Below are 17,677 nucleotides of genomic sequence, written 5' to 3'. Positions count from 1 at the left end.
TTCTATATGATCTAAGAATATGTGTCTCATTTTGTGCTGAATTTTGTCATAATTCTGTGCTGTTGGTGAAATTTCGCCTGTAAGGTATGCTTAGCCACTGGACGTCTACGCTTTGCGGGAAAGCCAGCCCCTCAATAGCAAGGTGCATGGGTTTACCACCTCCCTTCCCGAGCTTATTAACAGCAAATGCGATGAGTGACAGCTGGCACAGAATCAAATGCCTCCAAGTCAAAAGTCCATTTGTATTAGAAAATATTGATATTTGCACACCCCTATTTTTCAAGCATTAACTGTCACTTAAAATGTTCGATTAGGGTATTTACCCAACTCTATAATGTGCCTTTATTTATATTTTTTTATGAAAACTGGGTTGAAAATTGCCTGCGCGGTGCAGTCGAACACACTATCAAAACCGCCTTCATGGTGTTCGCATGCTTTACTGCAGAACAAAAACCTGTTGCAGCAAAGCTGATTTTAGGAAATTGGCTGCCACCGTGTAACCCACATTAGACCCTTGCCCATTTTTCTTGCTAAAAATAGAAAATCTGGTTCGTGTTATATTTACAGCTTGTTCAGGAGCTTTAATGTCATTTCTGCTTTAGTTTTCTGCTTTGGACACACAGAAAGTGGACGCGCATTTAATTCAGGGGCATGTCAGACTCGAGAAAATACTTCTACATTACATGGGAGTGTACAAGAAACCAGGCATTCCACAAACACAAAACACCAAGTGCGGAGCAATGGGAGAGCTGGCTCACCAGCCGCGAGCTAGAGGCTCAAAGAGCTCTAATAGCGCACGCGTGCGAGGCGGCCCGGCTCAGTGGAGCCCTGGACTAGGGGCCCATCCATGGCTGAAGAGGACCCAAGTTTCAAGAATGAAGACTTTGGCCTCAACCCGCTAAAACCTTTAAAAAGTCTATCTATATATAATAAAGTTTTCCATTCCATTCCATTCCAAATGAATTTGTGGTGTGTTTTTACATTTGCTCTGCATCTTGTTTAATTGGAGCCGCTGGATAATTCAATAATTTTCGTCGGTTCCATCAGGGTCGAATTAACGGAAGTCAACTGTATCATACATGTATGGTGAAAGCCCAAACTATAGGAGAAATACTTGCAAGCATCAGCGTCCCCGAAATAACTTACTGTACTATGCATTTGTTCCTGCAAACTAGTTTCGATTTCACTATTCAGGAAGTGGATGCGTCCCGACAGAGAGTTTCAGTTTGTCCACAAATTTCGTCAATGTTCATGGATGACCGGTTACCAGAGCCACGGACAGCAGTAGCAATGCTGGTAGCGTCATCTTGTGGCATTTTGCCCAACTACAATGCACTTGAACATTTTCCCGCACGTGGTTAGTCTACCACATTTTTTGCCATGGCAAGACCCACAGCCACCCGTATCCCCAGGTGTCAAGTCCAAAGCCCTTCTTTACCTGGCATATTATTCTCTGCGAGGGACCCTTCAGTGATGTCAACTACAGTCGACGACCGATAATTTGGACTCCATTGGGAACGTAAATAAGTCAGAACTATCAAATGTCCAAAAAGCTAATCTATATAAAAAAATATTTTGTTTACGTTTCACGGCCCCTGTGCAAGTAAGAAGTGGTCGATTCATTGCTGCACAAGCATCCGCGCACATGCAACCAAGTCGACCTGTATTTTTGCCAGTTTTGTGTGGTCTCTGCATGCTGATGCAAAGACTTGAGTCAGATACACATCTGAAGGCTCCGGAGCGCACTGTACACCATCATCATCATCATCATCATCATCATCATCATCGTCGTCGTCGTCGTCGTCGTCGTCGTCGCCATCATCATCATAGTTAGAGCCTCTGCTTGACGGTGGGCGAACTTGCTCAATTGCTTCGTCATCGTTCAGTTCGACACACGATGACACCGTGCTGTTGGTGTCTGCAAAGTCTTCAAATGTAACGGTGGCAGGAATCGGCACACCGCAACCTAGTAGGTCATCAATAATGCCCGCATTTGAACTCGTTGTGGTAGGTGGCAGTTGAGGCTCTTCAGCTATGGAGTTGGGCTCATTTGAGCTTTGACTCAAGGCTCGTGCAAAGCCGGAATGTGAGGGCACCGTTGGTGCCCCATTTTACGCAGACTGTCAATAACTTCAGAAGGAAGACTTCTTGGAGCCAGCAGAGCGCTGTCTGGAAAGCATACTAAGCAAACAAGCACAGATAGGCAGAGCCTGTCTGGAAGGCAAACTCAACAAACAAGAGCAGGCCACGCGCGGTGGTGCTGGAATGGATTAGAATGATCGCGATGTTGATGTGGCCTCACAATACAGGCAAACCCTCCAAGATCAGCATTTGCAGCTGAATTTCTGAGGCACAGTGCTGCAACCAAGGCAAGGCCTCAGGGATTACTGTCTGGTGTGTAATTTCTGAGGCCACACTCGATGTCTCGTCAAGGTTTCCAAAGGAGATAATGGTGGCAGAGTCGGTCTGCGCTACAGCCACGGACAGAGTCCGGATAATCAAATGTAGAGCTGGCGGCTGTCCAAAATATAGGTCGTCCTTGCACATGAAGTCTACAGGGCCATTGGCAGCGCCACGAAGCTGTCCGAAATACAGAGCATGTCCGGACTATTGGTGTTCGATTTATCGGTTGGCTGGCCTGCTCAATGTGTTAGTTGTAATCATAATGCACATGTGGTTGCCATCTATTGTTTCGTCAAGCTTGTTCCAGACCGCAGTTGGAGGGCAGGTGGCCGCCTACCGGGGGGCTCGGTGCGCCAAGGCATAGCACTGTGGGCATGCTCCCCCTTATCCCGACAGTGTTCTCAATTACTGTGAAATCTTTAGTACACACAACCTCACAATCCAGCTCTAGCATCCCTTCAGAGTGGGAAGCGTGGTGCATACGCTGACCAAACCTTTGCAAGAGCAGACATCACTGGAACCAACAGCATAGCAAAACGGTACAGGTGTGCACTTACCTTCATGCGGCAGGCCTTGTTGGGGTTGCGAACCGCCTTCTCGTCGAAAGAAAACTCGTGCTCTCGAATGACAGCTCGACTGTCTTTGTCCCCAATATAGGTCACCACGTAGAAATCCGGTGCCCACACCTCAAACTCTCGCTCCCAGTTGATGATGGTCGACAGCGGGGCGCTCACGAGGAAGGGACCACGGCAGTGGCCCTGCAACACACCAGTGCCAAATAAATGAGTGCGTGAGGTCACAGGCACCAAATTAAGGAACAAAATACAGCACACTAATCTTGCTGGTTTCATCCTCATTAGCCTAGTTTATGTGCACTGCAGGATGAAGGCCTCTCTGAGCAATCCCCAATTACCTATGTCTTGCACTAGCTGACCCCATCTTATGCCTGCAAATTTTTTTAAATTTTCAGCTCACCACCTACTTTCTCCGCCATTCTCGGCTACCTTTCCCTTCTCTTGGAACCCATTCTGTAACTCTAATAGGCCACCGGTCTGCTCTACGCATTACATGGCCTGCCCAGCTCAACTAGAAGCCGACTAGAATATCGGCTAACTCCATACAAGCCAAGTTATCTTTAAGAAACCTTCAAGGCATGTTCGTGCTTGCTCTGCAATATTACAGGCAACCAAGGCTTGTCGAATGAAAAGGTTATGGTATTCAGAGAAGAACCACCGCATAAAAGTAGGAAAACAAGAATAAAAACTCATCACTGCTTTAGATCATGGCTAGGCAGGCAAAACAGCCTGTAAACAGCTCCAAGTCAAGCAACTCTGTATCCAGCCAGTAAAAAGCTTCCAGCCCAGGTGGCAGCAAAAGAGCACAAAGTGAGAGGACACTACTCACCTCCTTGAAGAGTGAGTAGAGGAAAACGATTGTCTGGATGGTCTTGCCCAGACCCATCTCGTCGGCGAGGATTGTGTCCGTGTGGTTGGCCCAGGAGAATCGGAGCCAGTTCACCCCTTCCAGCTGATACGGGTGCAGCTCGTTGTCGTTCTCGAGGACAAATGGGGGCTGCACCTCGTACTTTCGCTTTGGGTCGACAGGGGTGCGGTCCTGGCTGGTTGGGGTGCCCCGGCCGCCCCGGGAGTCGTCGTCCCGGAGATCCCTAGACTTCTTGCTCTTGGACTTGCTCTTCCCACTGGAGGAGAGAAGCACACAACAGAGGGTAAAAAATGGGGGCAAAAGCTAAAATAGCATTGAGAAACAAGCCTTTCTCCCTTGTGTTCGAAGAGAAAATGCAGTCACCTAAAAATGAACAAGTACTCGGGGAAAGACAGGGAAACATGCACAACTATGTATCTCCCTGGTGCTGGTTTTGTGCTCGACTATTGCAGACTGTAACATCAAATCATACCACCAGCGACAGTAAACTTGCCATTAATTCAATCTTGATGGGAATGACGAAATCGGCTGAATTAAACCAATGGCAGAAAAAAAGGCCGCAATACACCACCAATTTATTTGACAGCATTTACCAGATTCTAACACGGACTTGAATCAAACGCACTCCCACTTTTTCTATGTGTCAAAGTAGAGAACTAACGTAGAAATAACATTAGAGCTCCTAAACAAAGTAGAAATCTGACGCACAACCGATATTTAGTTAAAAGAAGAAATTCTGGCAATGGGAAAAAGATGAAACCAGTTAACTTTACCTTAACAGAATAGAAGCTTATTCACACCTAATGTCCACTGTCATCACTCTCAGATAGAACTTCATCACTGCCTCTGAACTACGTGCCCTCTGGTCCACTGCATGTTTGATATCATCCATTTCTCAAACGGCTTTGCAACAATCGCAAACTGGATGGTGATAAACGCCTAGACTAGTTCGGACGCTAGTTCGTCCTGCAACGCATAGAATGCTGCGAAATGCCAAAAACATGTGATGCCACTTGTTGCCACTAGCTCAGCCCTTACGATTACTGATCTTTTGAACAAGCTTTTGTAATCGAAGATGAAAGCAGCACATTTTCACAGTTAAGCCTGTGACGGTGCCACCTTGTGATGGCGACGATGCTGGCTATGATGGTAGGTTGTTCGCCATAGTTTCAGTTTTGTATCCGATTAGACCACGCCAGTAATTGTTCAGCCCTATCTTATTGAAGAAAAAAAAAAAGGCCCACATTAGAATTGGGTAATTACTGTAATCATTCATTATGAGCTACCGTCCCTGCTTGTAAAATCTTTCTATGGCAGGCCGGAAATAGGCGTTTTTGGCAGGGGATGACATCTGCTTGATGTATTCACTGTCCCGTTCGCCATGCCAAGGCAGACACTGCAGCTCCCATCATTGGCTCGGACTAAAGGAGGATGGAAAACGGAATCGATTGCTATAGGATTTAGCCCCAGAACAGCCACTGCCTTAGAGGAAAAAGAAGCAGGGATAGGCATGCAGTACCCGGAGGACTTTTTGCTCGCGGCAGGAGCTTGGTCGGCGTTCTCGACCGAGGCCCTCAGGTCCCAGTAGTCCTGAATGGCCTTCTGGAGATCGGGGATCTCGAACTCTCCGGGTTCATCGGCCTCCCACGAGGACTGGTCATAGGGTAGCTCGCGCCACTTGACTAGGTACAGGTTCGAGCCGTCGCGCAGCGTCCGGTGGTTGATGACACGGTGCACCTGCAGCCAATCGGGCCGGATGCCATACCGGTAGTACTTCTCCTCCAGGTTCTGGTAGTTTTTGTCTCGTGCATGCTTCTCCCCCCGGCTGCTCTTGTTGTCACTGGTCCCGTTGGAGCCATCGTCTGGTAGCGGGGGGTCGTCCATGTCGTTCTTGCGACAGTAGTTGCGATACAACCCCGGGTGATAGACATCCAACTGCAAAACACAACAATGTCGTCAATTTCATCACAAGTCATATGAACATTATGGGGCTTCACATTTGCAAGTAACACGTGGACTATGAGGGACACCATAGTGAAGGCTTCCGGATTATCTTCAACCACCTGGGGGCTCTTCAACATGCACCTAAACCCAAGTACACGAGCGTTTCTTGTGTTCTGCCTCATCAAAATATGCAGCTGCAGCAGACTGGAATCGAACCCGCAACCTCCAGCTCAGCAGCAGAACTGACCCACTGCAGCAGGTAGAAGTCGTCACAGCTAGCATGGAACAAGAAAACCCTCAGGAGCGGAAATATGTTGACGACACAAGTGCTAAAATCAGCAATACCAGAAGCAATAAAATAATTATTTGCTGCAGGACGCTGCATTTTGAGACACTAGCCTGGGCAGTGGCAAACATTTGCAACTGTAAGGAGGCTTTGTTAGTAGAGTCATACTCCTGGCTACCATACCAAGAACATTATTAGCCAACAAGAATGCTCAAACACTGAACGAGAGGCCTATAAGAACACGGTAGCCAACAAACCGCGAAGCTTAGCTGCAGACTTTCCACAGTGTGTGTTGTGATGTCAGATTTACTTTTTCACTCACCTTTCGGTTAAGACACCCAAAGCAAGAAATTCAGTGCAATAGTAACCCTGATCTTTGTTTCTGGTTTTCAGCAGCAACGTGAAGTGTGCCTCTTCCTATAGACAAGTTGTAGCAATGGCCCCATTAAAGGCACATCACAGGCTCTTTCAAAGATAGCTGATACTTCTGAACACTAGTGAATTACGTGCCTCCAGCCCTCGCACGTACAAGCCACACTCCGAGAAATAGTGCAATACTAGTCGATACTCAAAACTCTGCATGGTACGCACACTTCCATGTAGAGTTTTGATACATTTGACTGGTTGCTATTGAGCAGTTTGTAGTGATGTGGAGGCTTTGCAACATTGCAGCCAGAAAAAGCATGCCTTAGGCTTATCCGAATGTTCAGCTACTCCGAGAGTAATCTGAGAAGTACATGATCAGAACCTGTTGAATATAGGTTACACTCTCACCTTGAAGATGACAGTGCTGCTGGGTGCTCTGAGACAGAGCATGACACTCTGAACAAACCAGGTGAACGCATTCTGGGTGCTCAATTTCAACCATCGGAATGCAAACTGCATCGCAACAGCACTTGAATGTGACCCATTGAATATACCATTAGAATGCCACCTCCAAAATAATACTGCTGACAATCCAAGAATGCGGCACAAGGCAAGAAACACACAACAGCCTCTCCCATTCTCAGTATCAGTGTCGGCTCTCCAGCCTTGCTCCTGTCCAAACAAGAGGTTCACCTCACTAACCAAAGTGTTCAAACCACGTGGAAGAATCTCCTTACAAAGTTTTGCCGACGATTTACAGCCCCACCAAGGTCCCCAAAACCATTACGACCTGCTCTTCACTATCATCACGGCAAGTGCGAGAATGCACATGACACTTGGGTCTCTGTAATCACAGCTTCACTGTCACTTGCACAGTTGCAAACAGTTAGCATGTGACGACATTCACTCCAAAAGCAAAATGTGACATGACACAATACTAGAAATTCAAATGCTGCCCAACCTGGTTTTCAGAGATCCAGGAGCAGTGCCAGTAGGACATGTCGTGCCACTTGACAAAGAACTCTCTCAGTGGCTTTGGCTGTGGTTTTTTGCTTGTAGACGGCTGCGGTGGGGGCGCCGTCGACGTTGACGGCACTGCGGCCACCTGGCCATTGCTGCTGCTCGAGCTGTCCTCGGCCTTGCCGCCTTCCTCCTTCTTGGCGTCGCCGCTTGCGTCTCCTTTCACCTCGGCCCAGCGCCAGAACAGGATTCTCTGAACCTTTCCCTTGAGCGGCTCCACCTAGCGTTGACCGCAGATGCCGCACGCGCAAGCACCAAAAGTGCATTGCAGAAAGAAAAAAAAAGAATGTGCAAGAAATGGGAAAGGGTGTGATGGAAAAGAAAAAAGACATAAAGCAAGAAAAAGAAATTCATTTCCTTTCTCCTAGCACGTTTTTTTTTCTCTAAAGTAGCAGCGCAAATAGGATTGTGCCACAGAGAATAGAAACGCTCAGGACAAGCACTGAACTAACAACTTGAACTAACAAGTTGTTAGCTCACAAGTTGCTAGTTCAGCACTTGTCTTGTGTGTTTCTATTCTGTGTCTAAGGCCTTCCCATTTGCGCTGCCATTACAATGAACATCAATCAACTCGGCCAGTTTTACATGCTGCTGCATTTTCTTTTCTTTCATTGCCTTTAATTTATGCTATGGAAGAATTAAACATTCACTCACAATGTTTGTTCACCGTTATCATATTGTTAGGCATGTTTAGGATCATTGAAAGGTCTCAGGCAGCTTTAGATGTTGGGCACTGAAGCCTTTAATAAAAGAGACTATGCCATTGAGAGCAAACACGAGTGTGCTCAAGTGCACCCTGCTTCCATGGAGCCAGTCACGGCAGAAAAAGCTGAAGTATGAGGAGAGGAGTCTGCCTCACTCTCCAGTGCTTTAAAATAGCACAGATGCAATGCGAGGCCAATTACGCAGCCTGGAGTCAGCTCCAATCACATACGCGAGCAGTAGCTTCGCTTCTCTTGGCAAAAGCTGTAATTCACCAAATACATCCTCCGACTGATGGTAACAACGCCCTGCAGCAAGTGGCGTCTTCCCATAGATGCAAACTGAAATCCCTTCCCTCCCATACAATAACCGACACACCCCCTTGTGGCATTTGCGGTTATTCCCCAATTCCCCCACCATTTCCCCATTTTGCCGGCCATCTTCTCCCCATTTCTCACTACACAACTTGGTGCGTTTCCACAATCTCCGACTTAAACAAAAAGCGTTGTTGCACAAATACACAAAAAACAACACTAAGTTTGACTATTGTCAGTTTTGTGCAAGCCTCCGTTCATCAAGCAAAAATTAACCCTTCCAATCCAAATATCTGCAATGCCCCGCTGCCATGTACAGTTTGATAAAACTGCATCTCTTCCATGACACTGTCATTTCCCAAGCATGCCGAAAGAAAATAAAAAAAGCTACTGAAACGACACAATTTTCGCTACGTCAAAAGACAAAAAGATACGGAACCATACAGGCAGATAGCAAAAAAAAGAAAAAAAAAATACACAATAATTTGTAGCTACAGTGCCAAAGGCAGCCTTCATGACTCCAACACTTACGTTTCGGCGATTATTTAGTTTCACATAAACAAGAGAATCAACCGTTATTCTCTAGACTCTCGTTAACACTGGGAGAACAAATTCTGAAACAAGCACCAACACAAAGAGGAAAAGAAACCTGCGAATAAAATCAGGCGAGCTGCACGAAGACAATGCATGAATCAGTATTACCTACAAGCGCAGAATTAAAGGAACGAAATAAGTGCGAGCGTGCACTTTCGACACACAAAAAAGTAAATGTATCTTTAAAGACATTCAACAGCAGGCAAACATTAATCCGAGTCCAAACCCGAAATTCCATGTGCGCAATCAGGAGCTCAGGGGCACACAAAACAACTTACACGGAATATCCTGGGATCACGAAGGAAAAAGTGGGGAGGGTGATCATCTTCGAAGAGGGAAGACAGGCACACGAAGGGGGATCCTGACACTTAGGCTGGCATTACTAAAAGTGTGAAAGTCGTTTGGACGAGCAAGTGGCGAAGCAAGGAAAGTGAAAGATAAACAAAAATTGTTTGACCAGACAGCGGAGTCGAGACAGCAGGCAAACCAGACCAAGCCATGTGCAAGAAAAAAAAAAAAAAAGCTGGTGCTAGCAGTTAAAACTGCAACTTCCGTGACATCATGCAAAAGTATGACTGGCTACTGTGCAGGTTAACGTAGGAATTGTCGACAAAACCTGTCGCCAGTGGCAGGGGACTCTACACGTACTAGTATTCCAGTAATGGCAGCATAAAATCCCTACATGGACTCCCCTAATTTCAGCTGTAATGAGTAAGTGCGAAAACCCAGCTTAACCATTAGATAAAAGGCATGCTACAGCTGCGATCACAATTAAAGCTTTCTATCAAACTTCTCAAAGCCCATTATTTATTTGTAACCACTACACACACCAAGAACAAATTAAGATGAAACCGGTGTTATTCCTAAGCAATGCTAAGTAAACATTCTCAAATGCCTGCAACTCGAAGTTCCAAGTAATACATAAGTCATGTTAAGCTTTTGCCAGCTAGAATAAGCTAGAACAAGCATCTATGCAAACAGTTCCATCGCTGTGTCTGTGATTATAGACCTTTGAAGTTAGTGCACTAATTCTTCAAGCCTAAGGAGAGAAGAAACATTTCCTACCACATTTCCTCAAACGTTATGGAAATACTAAGCTGTGCAGTGCAAGGCGCAAGTGCAGGAAGACCAACGCCTCAGAACCAAAGTACTGAAAACCAAAAGCCAGGCACCAAGATTTGAAAAATAAGTTGTTCCAACACTTTATGTTTAAGTAGTATACAATGCAGCAAAGCTTGTCAAATTTAGCAAGCCTTGCAGGCAGGAGCTGTCAGAATGAGGTCTTAGTTGCAGCAATAGCCTCTGATGTAGCATAGTGTGCCCACACTGGCCAAGCATTTACAAAGCATACTTGCCCAGCGCATGGTATGCTATGCTTGAAGAAGGACTGACTGTCAGGCTAGTTAGTGTCATATTCTTACTTACGGTATGTTAGCGCAAAATGCTGCGACAAACACAAAACAGACACGAACACAAAAGTGCTCGGCCTTGTCTGTTTTCATTTGCGTCTGTCACAGTACCCTGTACCAACAGACCCTAGTTTTAGACAAGTTATTGCTATACAATGTTCCTGCAATTTTCAAGTTTGAAATAACCTTTCGAAAGCTTTAACCACAAACAAAGCAATGCAAAGGCAACTACGTGCAATTTTACCAAAACTTACTGCACAGGACAATTGCAAGTGCCAGTGTACTGATATGAAAATGTACACAACAGCACAGCTAAATTTAGCAAAGTAGACGACCCAACAAGTGTGTTAAGGGCCAACAATTTAAATTTTCGGCATTAAAAGCTAACTAAACTTCTTGAAAAAACTAAACAGAACAATGGACATTTAAGAGCTTCAACGATAAACATTCTTAAAATTTTTTTTACCTAACCAGTTAAATTGGCAAAGTGCTAAGGTCAATGCTGCAACCAAGGCATGCACAGCTCTAGATAAGGCGCACACGCATCTACAAGGCATTAGCTGCGCCAGACAGAGCAAAGAACTATCTGGCTTGTTAATCGAGTTAATCGACAGGATGCGCATCTCTCTGCCTCTTCACCACTCGCAAGGAGAGCTGAGGAGGCACGAGTCAAAACGTTTTTCGAGAGCAATTTATTCGGGCTTGCAGCGCACTCCAATCGTACTACAAGGGGTAAACGATTGATCGCAAGGAGAGAGCAGCCCCCGAGAAACGAGCGAGAGAGACAGAGTGAAAAACGAAGATGGTAGAGAAGAGGAGGTGATCACTTGCCGAGCAGCGCGGACAGTTCCACTTTCCGGTGGGGACGTTTTTCAGAGGGGGGTTCAGACAAAAGGTGTGGAAGGCCGCAGGACAACTGTCACAACACAACAATTCGCCACCGTCTTTACACACCCGGCAGAACTCCATGTGCTCGTCTTCTTCCTGCTCCTGAATACCTTCGCCCTCCTGCACAAGCGATGGGAGAGAACAAGCGATCAGGGCCGAGTGAGAGTGAAATGCATGAAAACAGACTCTAAAAAGCATGCACAGAACTCGTTATTAAAGTTTCAAAGGAGGTGACACACAGTACGCTACCACGTGTCCTCGAACATGCGAGTCCAACAACAGTACCCAACAATTTTCCAACAGGTTCCAGTAGAAAGACGGCTGCTCTGACCACCAGAACATGTCGGGAATTTGTTGGATGTTGGTGCCGCCACTAGTCAGTCATAATAAAGCGGACTATTATCAGTCATAATAAAGCGGACATAACATCAACAGCTTTTTAACTTCGTTTGGCTGAAGACAGGTCATATATCAAGTGTCAGGCGCCCGTAAGCGCAAACATAACATAGCCTGCATACCACCTCCATGTCAAATTTTGCTGTAATCGATGGTAGTGTCATTTTTCTGAGTGAAATGCACTATGCATTTGATCATGGGAAGAATTGTACTGTTTGTTCAGTGCTTTGAGGGATTAAACATTTTTATTTTACAAAGATTCAAGAAGATTAATGTCGTCTGACATCTGGTCTTGCTTCTTCATGCACCAAAAAGCAACAGTTCTGTTTTCTCTCCATAAAAGAAGTCACTGCCTCGGAAACATGCCAACAGTATAGATTTCACAGGGCGATGGACACAACATGAAGCATGACCGCAAATAACTACTATCAACTAAACATTAGAATGATGACAAAACAAACATCCATAAAGAAAAAAAAGGAGAGAAAGAACTAAGCACAACCTAGACGATACAGCAGAAACAAATGTCAGTTTATTTTTGCACCTCTTAGCATTAGATTTTGCACCTCTTAGCACTAGATAAGGATGCAGTTATGTAAGCAATTTCCACTCACACAAGAAAATTCGATCACAATGAAGTAATATGTTTCGTTTATATGGCTAAGTCAACTATGACAGGGTGAGCATCATTTCTAATTGCATCTTAAACTTGGCCTTCGCAACACACAACAAGACTCGCACGAACTGCTTATCCCACATGAACTGTTATCAAAATGAGAAGGCCTTCAAGTAATCCTCCCAAATGCATGTCAGTCAACCATTTTCAGTGTAGCCATACAGGACTACGCCCATCACAGCCCTGGTGCACACCAACTGAACAATACGCTGCAAATACTCCCCCTATCCTACAAACCAGGACAGGCACATAGGCACTTACAGCAATCCTGCATGCCGTACAGGACAATATCACCGTGATCAAAAGTCATTTACACCTCATCACAAGGTTTCAACTAAAGAAATGGCATCAGAGAACTCGCATGATACAAACAGGAAATTACTAATGTCTTTTTAATACAAGTATGCAAAACCAGGAAATTGTACAAACCAGCAATGTATAATTAACCCATTATTGACGAATGTGTCTGACAGGCAACATGCCAGGAAATGCTTTTCTCGCCGAGTTTTGGTATTGAGTACGAAGTTTCTGGCTAAATGTCTTCGGCCAACACTAAATGACAGGCAGCAAGCATTATTTGTTGGTTTTGAGCAGGAACGCAATACGAGATAGAAGGTAGGCACGCGACTCGCTTTCTTTTGAAGGCACGGTCAGAGGAGACAGACAGATGGAAGATCTCCGGCCGTGACGTGAAACACGTGGTTTAAAGCAAATTAAATGCACACCTACAGTTAACTTATGATGAGAGCTGTCTGTACAAATTGCCAACAAAGCCATAGGTGGCTTGGGGTGAAGACTGCTTCCAGTTTTCTGCTTGTGGTTAGCACCCTATTGCAGAAAAACGTTTTCACAAAACATCTTTTTTCTTTTCATTGATTACACTTGTTTTCAATGTGTTTTGCACATTTACATGAGCAGTAAATAAAAATTTATTTCGGGTATTTATATGAGCTGTCAATGTGAGCTGTCAATATGAGCTGTCAGGTGCCGCGGTGGCGTAGAGGTAGAACACATGCCTCGCGTGCAAGAGGTCCGTGGTTCGAATCCCGGTGCCGGCAATTTTCCACCGGATTTAAAGAAAAAAAAAATCCGCGTGTTGATAAAATTGCACAAACAGGCCTGGAGTGTGGCCTGATCCCGGTGACCAGAACCGGTAACGCACTCCCTCACCAGAGCAGGATTGGCCACCCTGGTGCAGTACTTGGCCACAACCTCCTATGAACACAACAATCAAACCCCGGCCCTCAGTCCCCAGCAGCTGCGAAGCAACTGACCACGGCGGCGGTCAGACCTGCGACGCAGCAGAGGGTGCTAAGAATTACTGGCTCCGGACAGGCCGCCATTGGAATATGAACCTGGCAACGTTTAACGCTAGAACGTTATCTAGTGAGGCGAGTCTAGCAGTGCTATTGGAGGAATTAGAGGGCAGTAAATGGGATATAATAGGGCTCAGTGAAGTTAGGAGGCCAAAAGAAGCATATACAGTGCTAAATAGCGGGCACGTTCTGTGCTACCGGGGCTTAGCGGAGAGAAGAGAACTAGGAGTCGGATTCCTGGTTAATAAGAATATAGCTGGTAACATACAGGAATTCTATAGCATTAACGAGAGGGTGGCAGGTCTTGTTGTGAAACTTAATAAGAGGTACAAAATGAAGATTGTACAGGTCTACGCCCCTACATCCAGTCATGATGACCAGGAAGTCGAAAGCTTCTATGAAGACGTGGAATCGGCGATGGGCAGAGTGAAAACTAAATACACTATACTAATGGGCGACTTTAATGCCAAGGTAGGCAAGAAGCAGGCTGGAGACAAGGCAGTGGGTGAATATGGCATAGGCACTAGGAATAGCAGGGGAGAGGTATTAGTAGAGTTTGCGGAACAGAATAATATGAGGATAATGAATACCTTCTTCCGCAAGCGAGATAGCCGAAAGTGGACGTGGAGGAGCCCGAACGGCGAGACTAGAAATGAAATAGACTTCATACTCTGCGCTAACCCTGGCATCATACAAGATGTGGACGTGCTCGGCAAGGTGCGCTGCAGTGACCACAGGATGGTAAGAACTCGAATTAGCCTAGACCTGAGGAGGGAACGGAAGAAACTGGTACATAAGAAGCCGATCAATGAGTTAGCGGTAAGAGGGAAAATAGAGGAATTCCAGATCAAGCTACAGAACAGGTATTCGGCTTTAACTCAGGAAGAGGACCTTAGTGTTGAAGTAATGAACGACAATCTTGTGGGCATCATTAAGGAGTGTGCAATAGAAGTCGGTGGTAACTCCGTTAGACAGGATACCAGCAAACTATCGCAGGAGACGAAAGATCTGATCAAGAAACGCCAATGTATGAAAGCATCTAACCCTACAGCTAGAATAGAACTTGCAGAACTTTCGAAGTTAATCAACAAGCGTAAGACAGCTGACATAAGGAAGTATAATATGGATAGAATTGAACATGCGCTCAGGAACGGAGGAAGCCTAAAAACAGTGAAGAAGAAACTAGGAATTGGCAAGAATCAGATGTATGCGTTAAGAGACAAAGCTGGCAATATCATTACTAATATGGATGAGATAGTTCAAGTGGCTGAGGAGTTCTATAGAGATTTATACAGTACCAGTGGCATCCACGACGATAATGGAAGAGAAAATAGTCTAGAGGAATTCGAAATCCCAAAAGTAACGCCGGAAGAAGTAAAGAAAGCCTTAGGAGATATGCAAAGGGGGACGGCAGCTGGGGAGGATCAGGTAACAGCAGATTTGTTGAAGGATGGTGGACAGATTGTTCTAGAGAAACTAGCCACCCTGTATACGCAATGCCTCATGACCTCGAGCGTACCGCAATCTTGGAAGAACGCTAACATAATCCTAATCCATAAGAAAGGGGACGCCAAAGACTTGAAAAATTATAGACCGATCAGCTTACTGTCCGTTGCCTACAAAGTATTTACTAAGGTAATTGCAAATAGAATCAGGAACACCTTAGACTTCTGTCAACCAAAGGACCAGGCAGGATTCCGTAAAGGCTACTCAACAATAGACCATATTCACACTATCAATCAAGTGATAGAGAAATGTGCAGAATATAACCAACCCTTATATATAGCTTTCATTGATTACGAGAAAGCGTTTGATTCAGTCGAAACCTCAGCAGTCATGGAGGCATTACGGAATCAGGGTGTAGATGAGCCATATGTAAAAATACTGGAAGATATCTATAGCGGCTCCACAGCCACCGTAGTACTCCATAAAGCAAGCAACAAAATCCCAATACAGAAAGGCGTCAGGCAGGGAGATACGATATCTCCAATGCTATTCACAGCGTGTTTAGAGGAGGTATTCAGAGACCTGGATTGGGAAGAATTGGGGATAAAAGTTAATGGAGAATACCTTAGTAACTTGCGATTCGCTGATGATATTGCCTTGCTTAGTAACTCAGGGGACCAATTGCAATGCATGCTCACTGACCTGGAGAGGCAAAGCAGAAGAGTGGGTCTGAAAATTAATCTGCAGAAAACTAAAGTAATGCTTAACAGTCTCGGGAGAGAACAGCAATTTACAATAGGCAGCGAGGCACTGGAAGTCGTAAGGGAATACATCTACTTAGGGCAGGTAGTGACGGCGGATCCGGATCATGAGACGGAAATAATCAGAAGAATAAGAATGGGCTGGGGTGCGTTTGGCAGGCATTCCCAAATCATGAACAGCAGGTTGCCATTATCCCTCAAGAGAAAAGTATATAATAGCTGTGTCTTACCAGTACTCACCTACGGGGCAGAAACCTGGAGGCTTACTAAAAGGGTTCTACTCAAATTGAGGACGACACAACGAGCTATGGAAAGAAGAATGATAGGTGTAACGTTAAGGGATAAGAAAAGAGCAGATTGGGTGAGGGAACAAACGCGAGTTAATGACATCTTAGTTGAAATCAAGAAAAAGAAATGGGCATGGGCAGGACATGTAATGAGGAGGGAAGATAACCGATGGTCATTAAGGGTTACGGACTGGATCCCAAGGGAAGGAAAGCGTAGCAGGGGGCGGCAGAAAGTTAGGTGGGCGGATGAGATTAAGAAGTTTGCAGGGACGGCATGGCCACAATTAGTACATGACCGGGGTTGTTGGAGAAGCATGGGAGAGGCCTTTGCCCTGCAGTGGGCGTAACCAGGCTGATGACGATGACGACGACGTCAATAAAGGGTTAAGGTTCTACTGTAGCTTACTGAACATTAAACATTAGACACTACTGATGAAATTTCATGCTATCATCCCTCCCATGGTGATGATATTGCTCCAGTTGTCAACATAGATTATTACACCACATCAGCACACTTTCCGAGATGGTCCTTCGACGTCTCGTCCATGCTATTAGACATTTCAGCTACATTAAAACCTTTGGTGACGGCGTCATCTGATACCAAACACAATGTTTTTCATTATTCCAACTCTAACAAGACATTCTTTTTATTTTGCAAATTTTTTACCTCGGCAGTGTTGGTGTAGGTCTTACACAAGTTAACATGGTTAATAAATAAATAAAGCAACCAACCACCCAAGAAATCAACATTCGCTGAAAACATGCGGTGGCATTCTGTTGGTGGCAGCAATGAAGGACGGAGGGAAATGGACATCGGGGGCAGCAACTCACACAATGCGGGCAGCTCCATTTGCCCTCGGGCGGTTCTTCGAGTTCGGGCTCCAAGCAGACCAAGTGGTAGGCACGTGGACACGTGTCGCACAATATGATTTCACCCCCTTGCTGGCACACCTCACAGTAGTCTTGGTGATCCGTCTGCGTGCGACACCGTTCATTTGCAAGAAAGCAGATCAGTGCCGGAAAATAGCAAAGGGCAGTGTCAAAGCAAATACGCTAGTCCCACACCTCGTTACAAAGACATCTCATCTTTACATAAGGCATGCAAATGAGGCTGCACTAAACTGCCAGGAACGTTATGCAACATGCCCGGGTGCTCAAGACTCACGAGGAAACATGCTTTTGTGCACATGACCTGCCACTGGAGGTAAGCTACAATCCCAGCTAACAACTCTTTATTTCTTGGCCTATCAGCTTCCAGCAAATCAATTTCACTAGTTGTCACCTGTTGGCATAACCAACAAAAGAAGGCATGCCAAATGAGGACATGAAGGTCTGCTTCCCGTGGTGAGCTCTTGACTTTTGCAAAAATTTACAAACTGAACATTTCACAAAACTAGAGGGCAACTGTGTTAGGAGGACTAAACCT

The 17,677-nt window shown here is 45.4% G+C and overlaps 1 protein-coding gene across 7 annotated transcripts in view; it reads right to left on the bottom strand.

Annotated features, from left to right (window-relative positions):
• Mi-2 (chromodomain-helicase-DNA-binding protein Mi-2 homolog) overlaps window positions 1–17,677 on the bottom strand; it is a 76,860-nt gene that overhangs the window by 46,920 nt on the left and 12,263 nt on the right. For 6 of the 7 annotated variants that reach the window (XM_075685335.1, XM_075685337.1, XM_075685338.1 and 3 more), the window contains exons 6-11: window positions 17,083–17,226; window positions 11,313–11,489; window positions 7,404–7,682; window positions 5,366–5,781; window positions 3,808–4,102; window positions 2,961–3,161 (exon numbers count right to left, since the gene is read on the bottom strand). In XM_075685335.1, the coding sequence (XP_075541450.1) occupies window positions 2,961–3,161; window positions 3,808–4,102; window positions 5,366–5,781; window positions 7,404–7,682; window positions 11,313–11,489; window positions 17,083–17,226 (1,512 nt within the window). The remainder of the gene's footprint in view (window positions 1–2,960; window positions 3,162–3,807; window positions 4,103–5,365; window positions 5,782–7,403; window positions 7,683–11,312; window positions 11,490–17,082; window positions 17,227–17,677) is intronic. The other variant, XM_075685340.1, reaches the window with a different exon arrangement.

Source organism: Dermacentor variabilis, chromosome 3, assembly GCF_050947875.1.
Source record: "Dermacentor variabilis isolate Ectoservices chromosome 3, ASM5094787v1, whole genome shotgun sequence".
Lineage (NCBI taxonomy): Eukaryota > Metazoa > Arthropoda > Arachnida > Ixodida > Ixodidae > Dermacentor > Dermacentor variabilis.
This window is presented reverse-complemented; position numbering and strand designations above follow the sequence as displayed.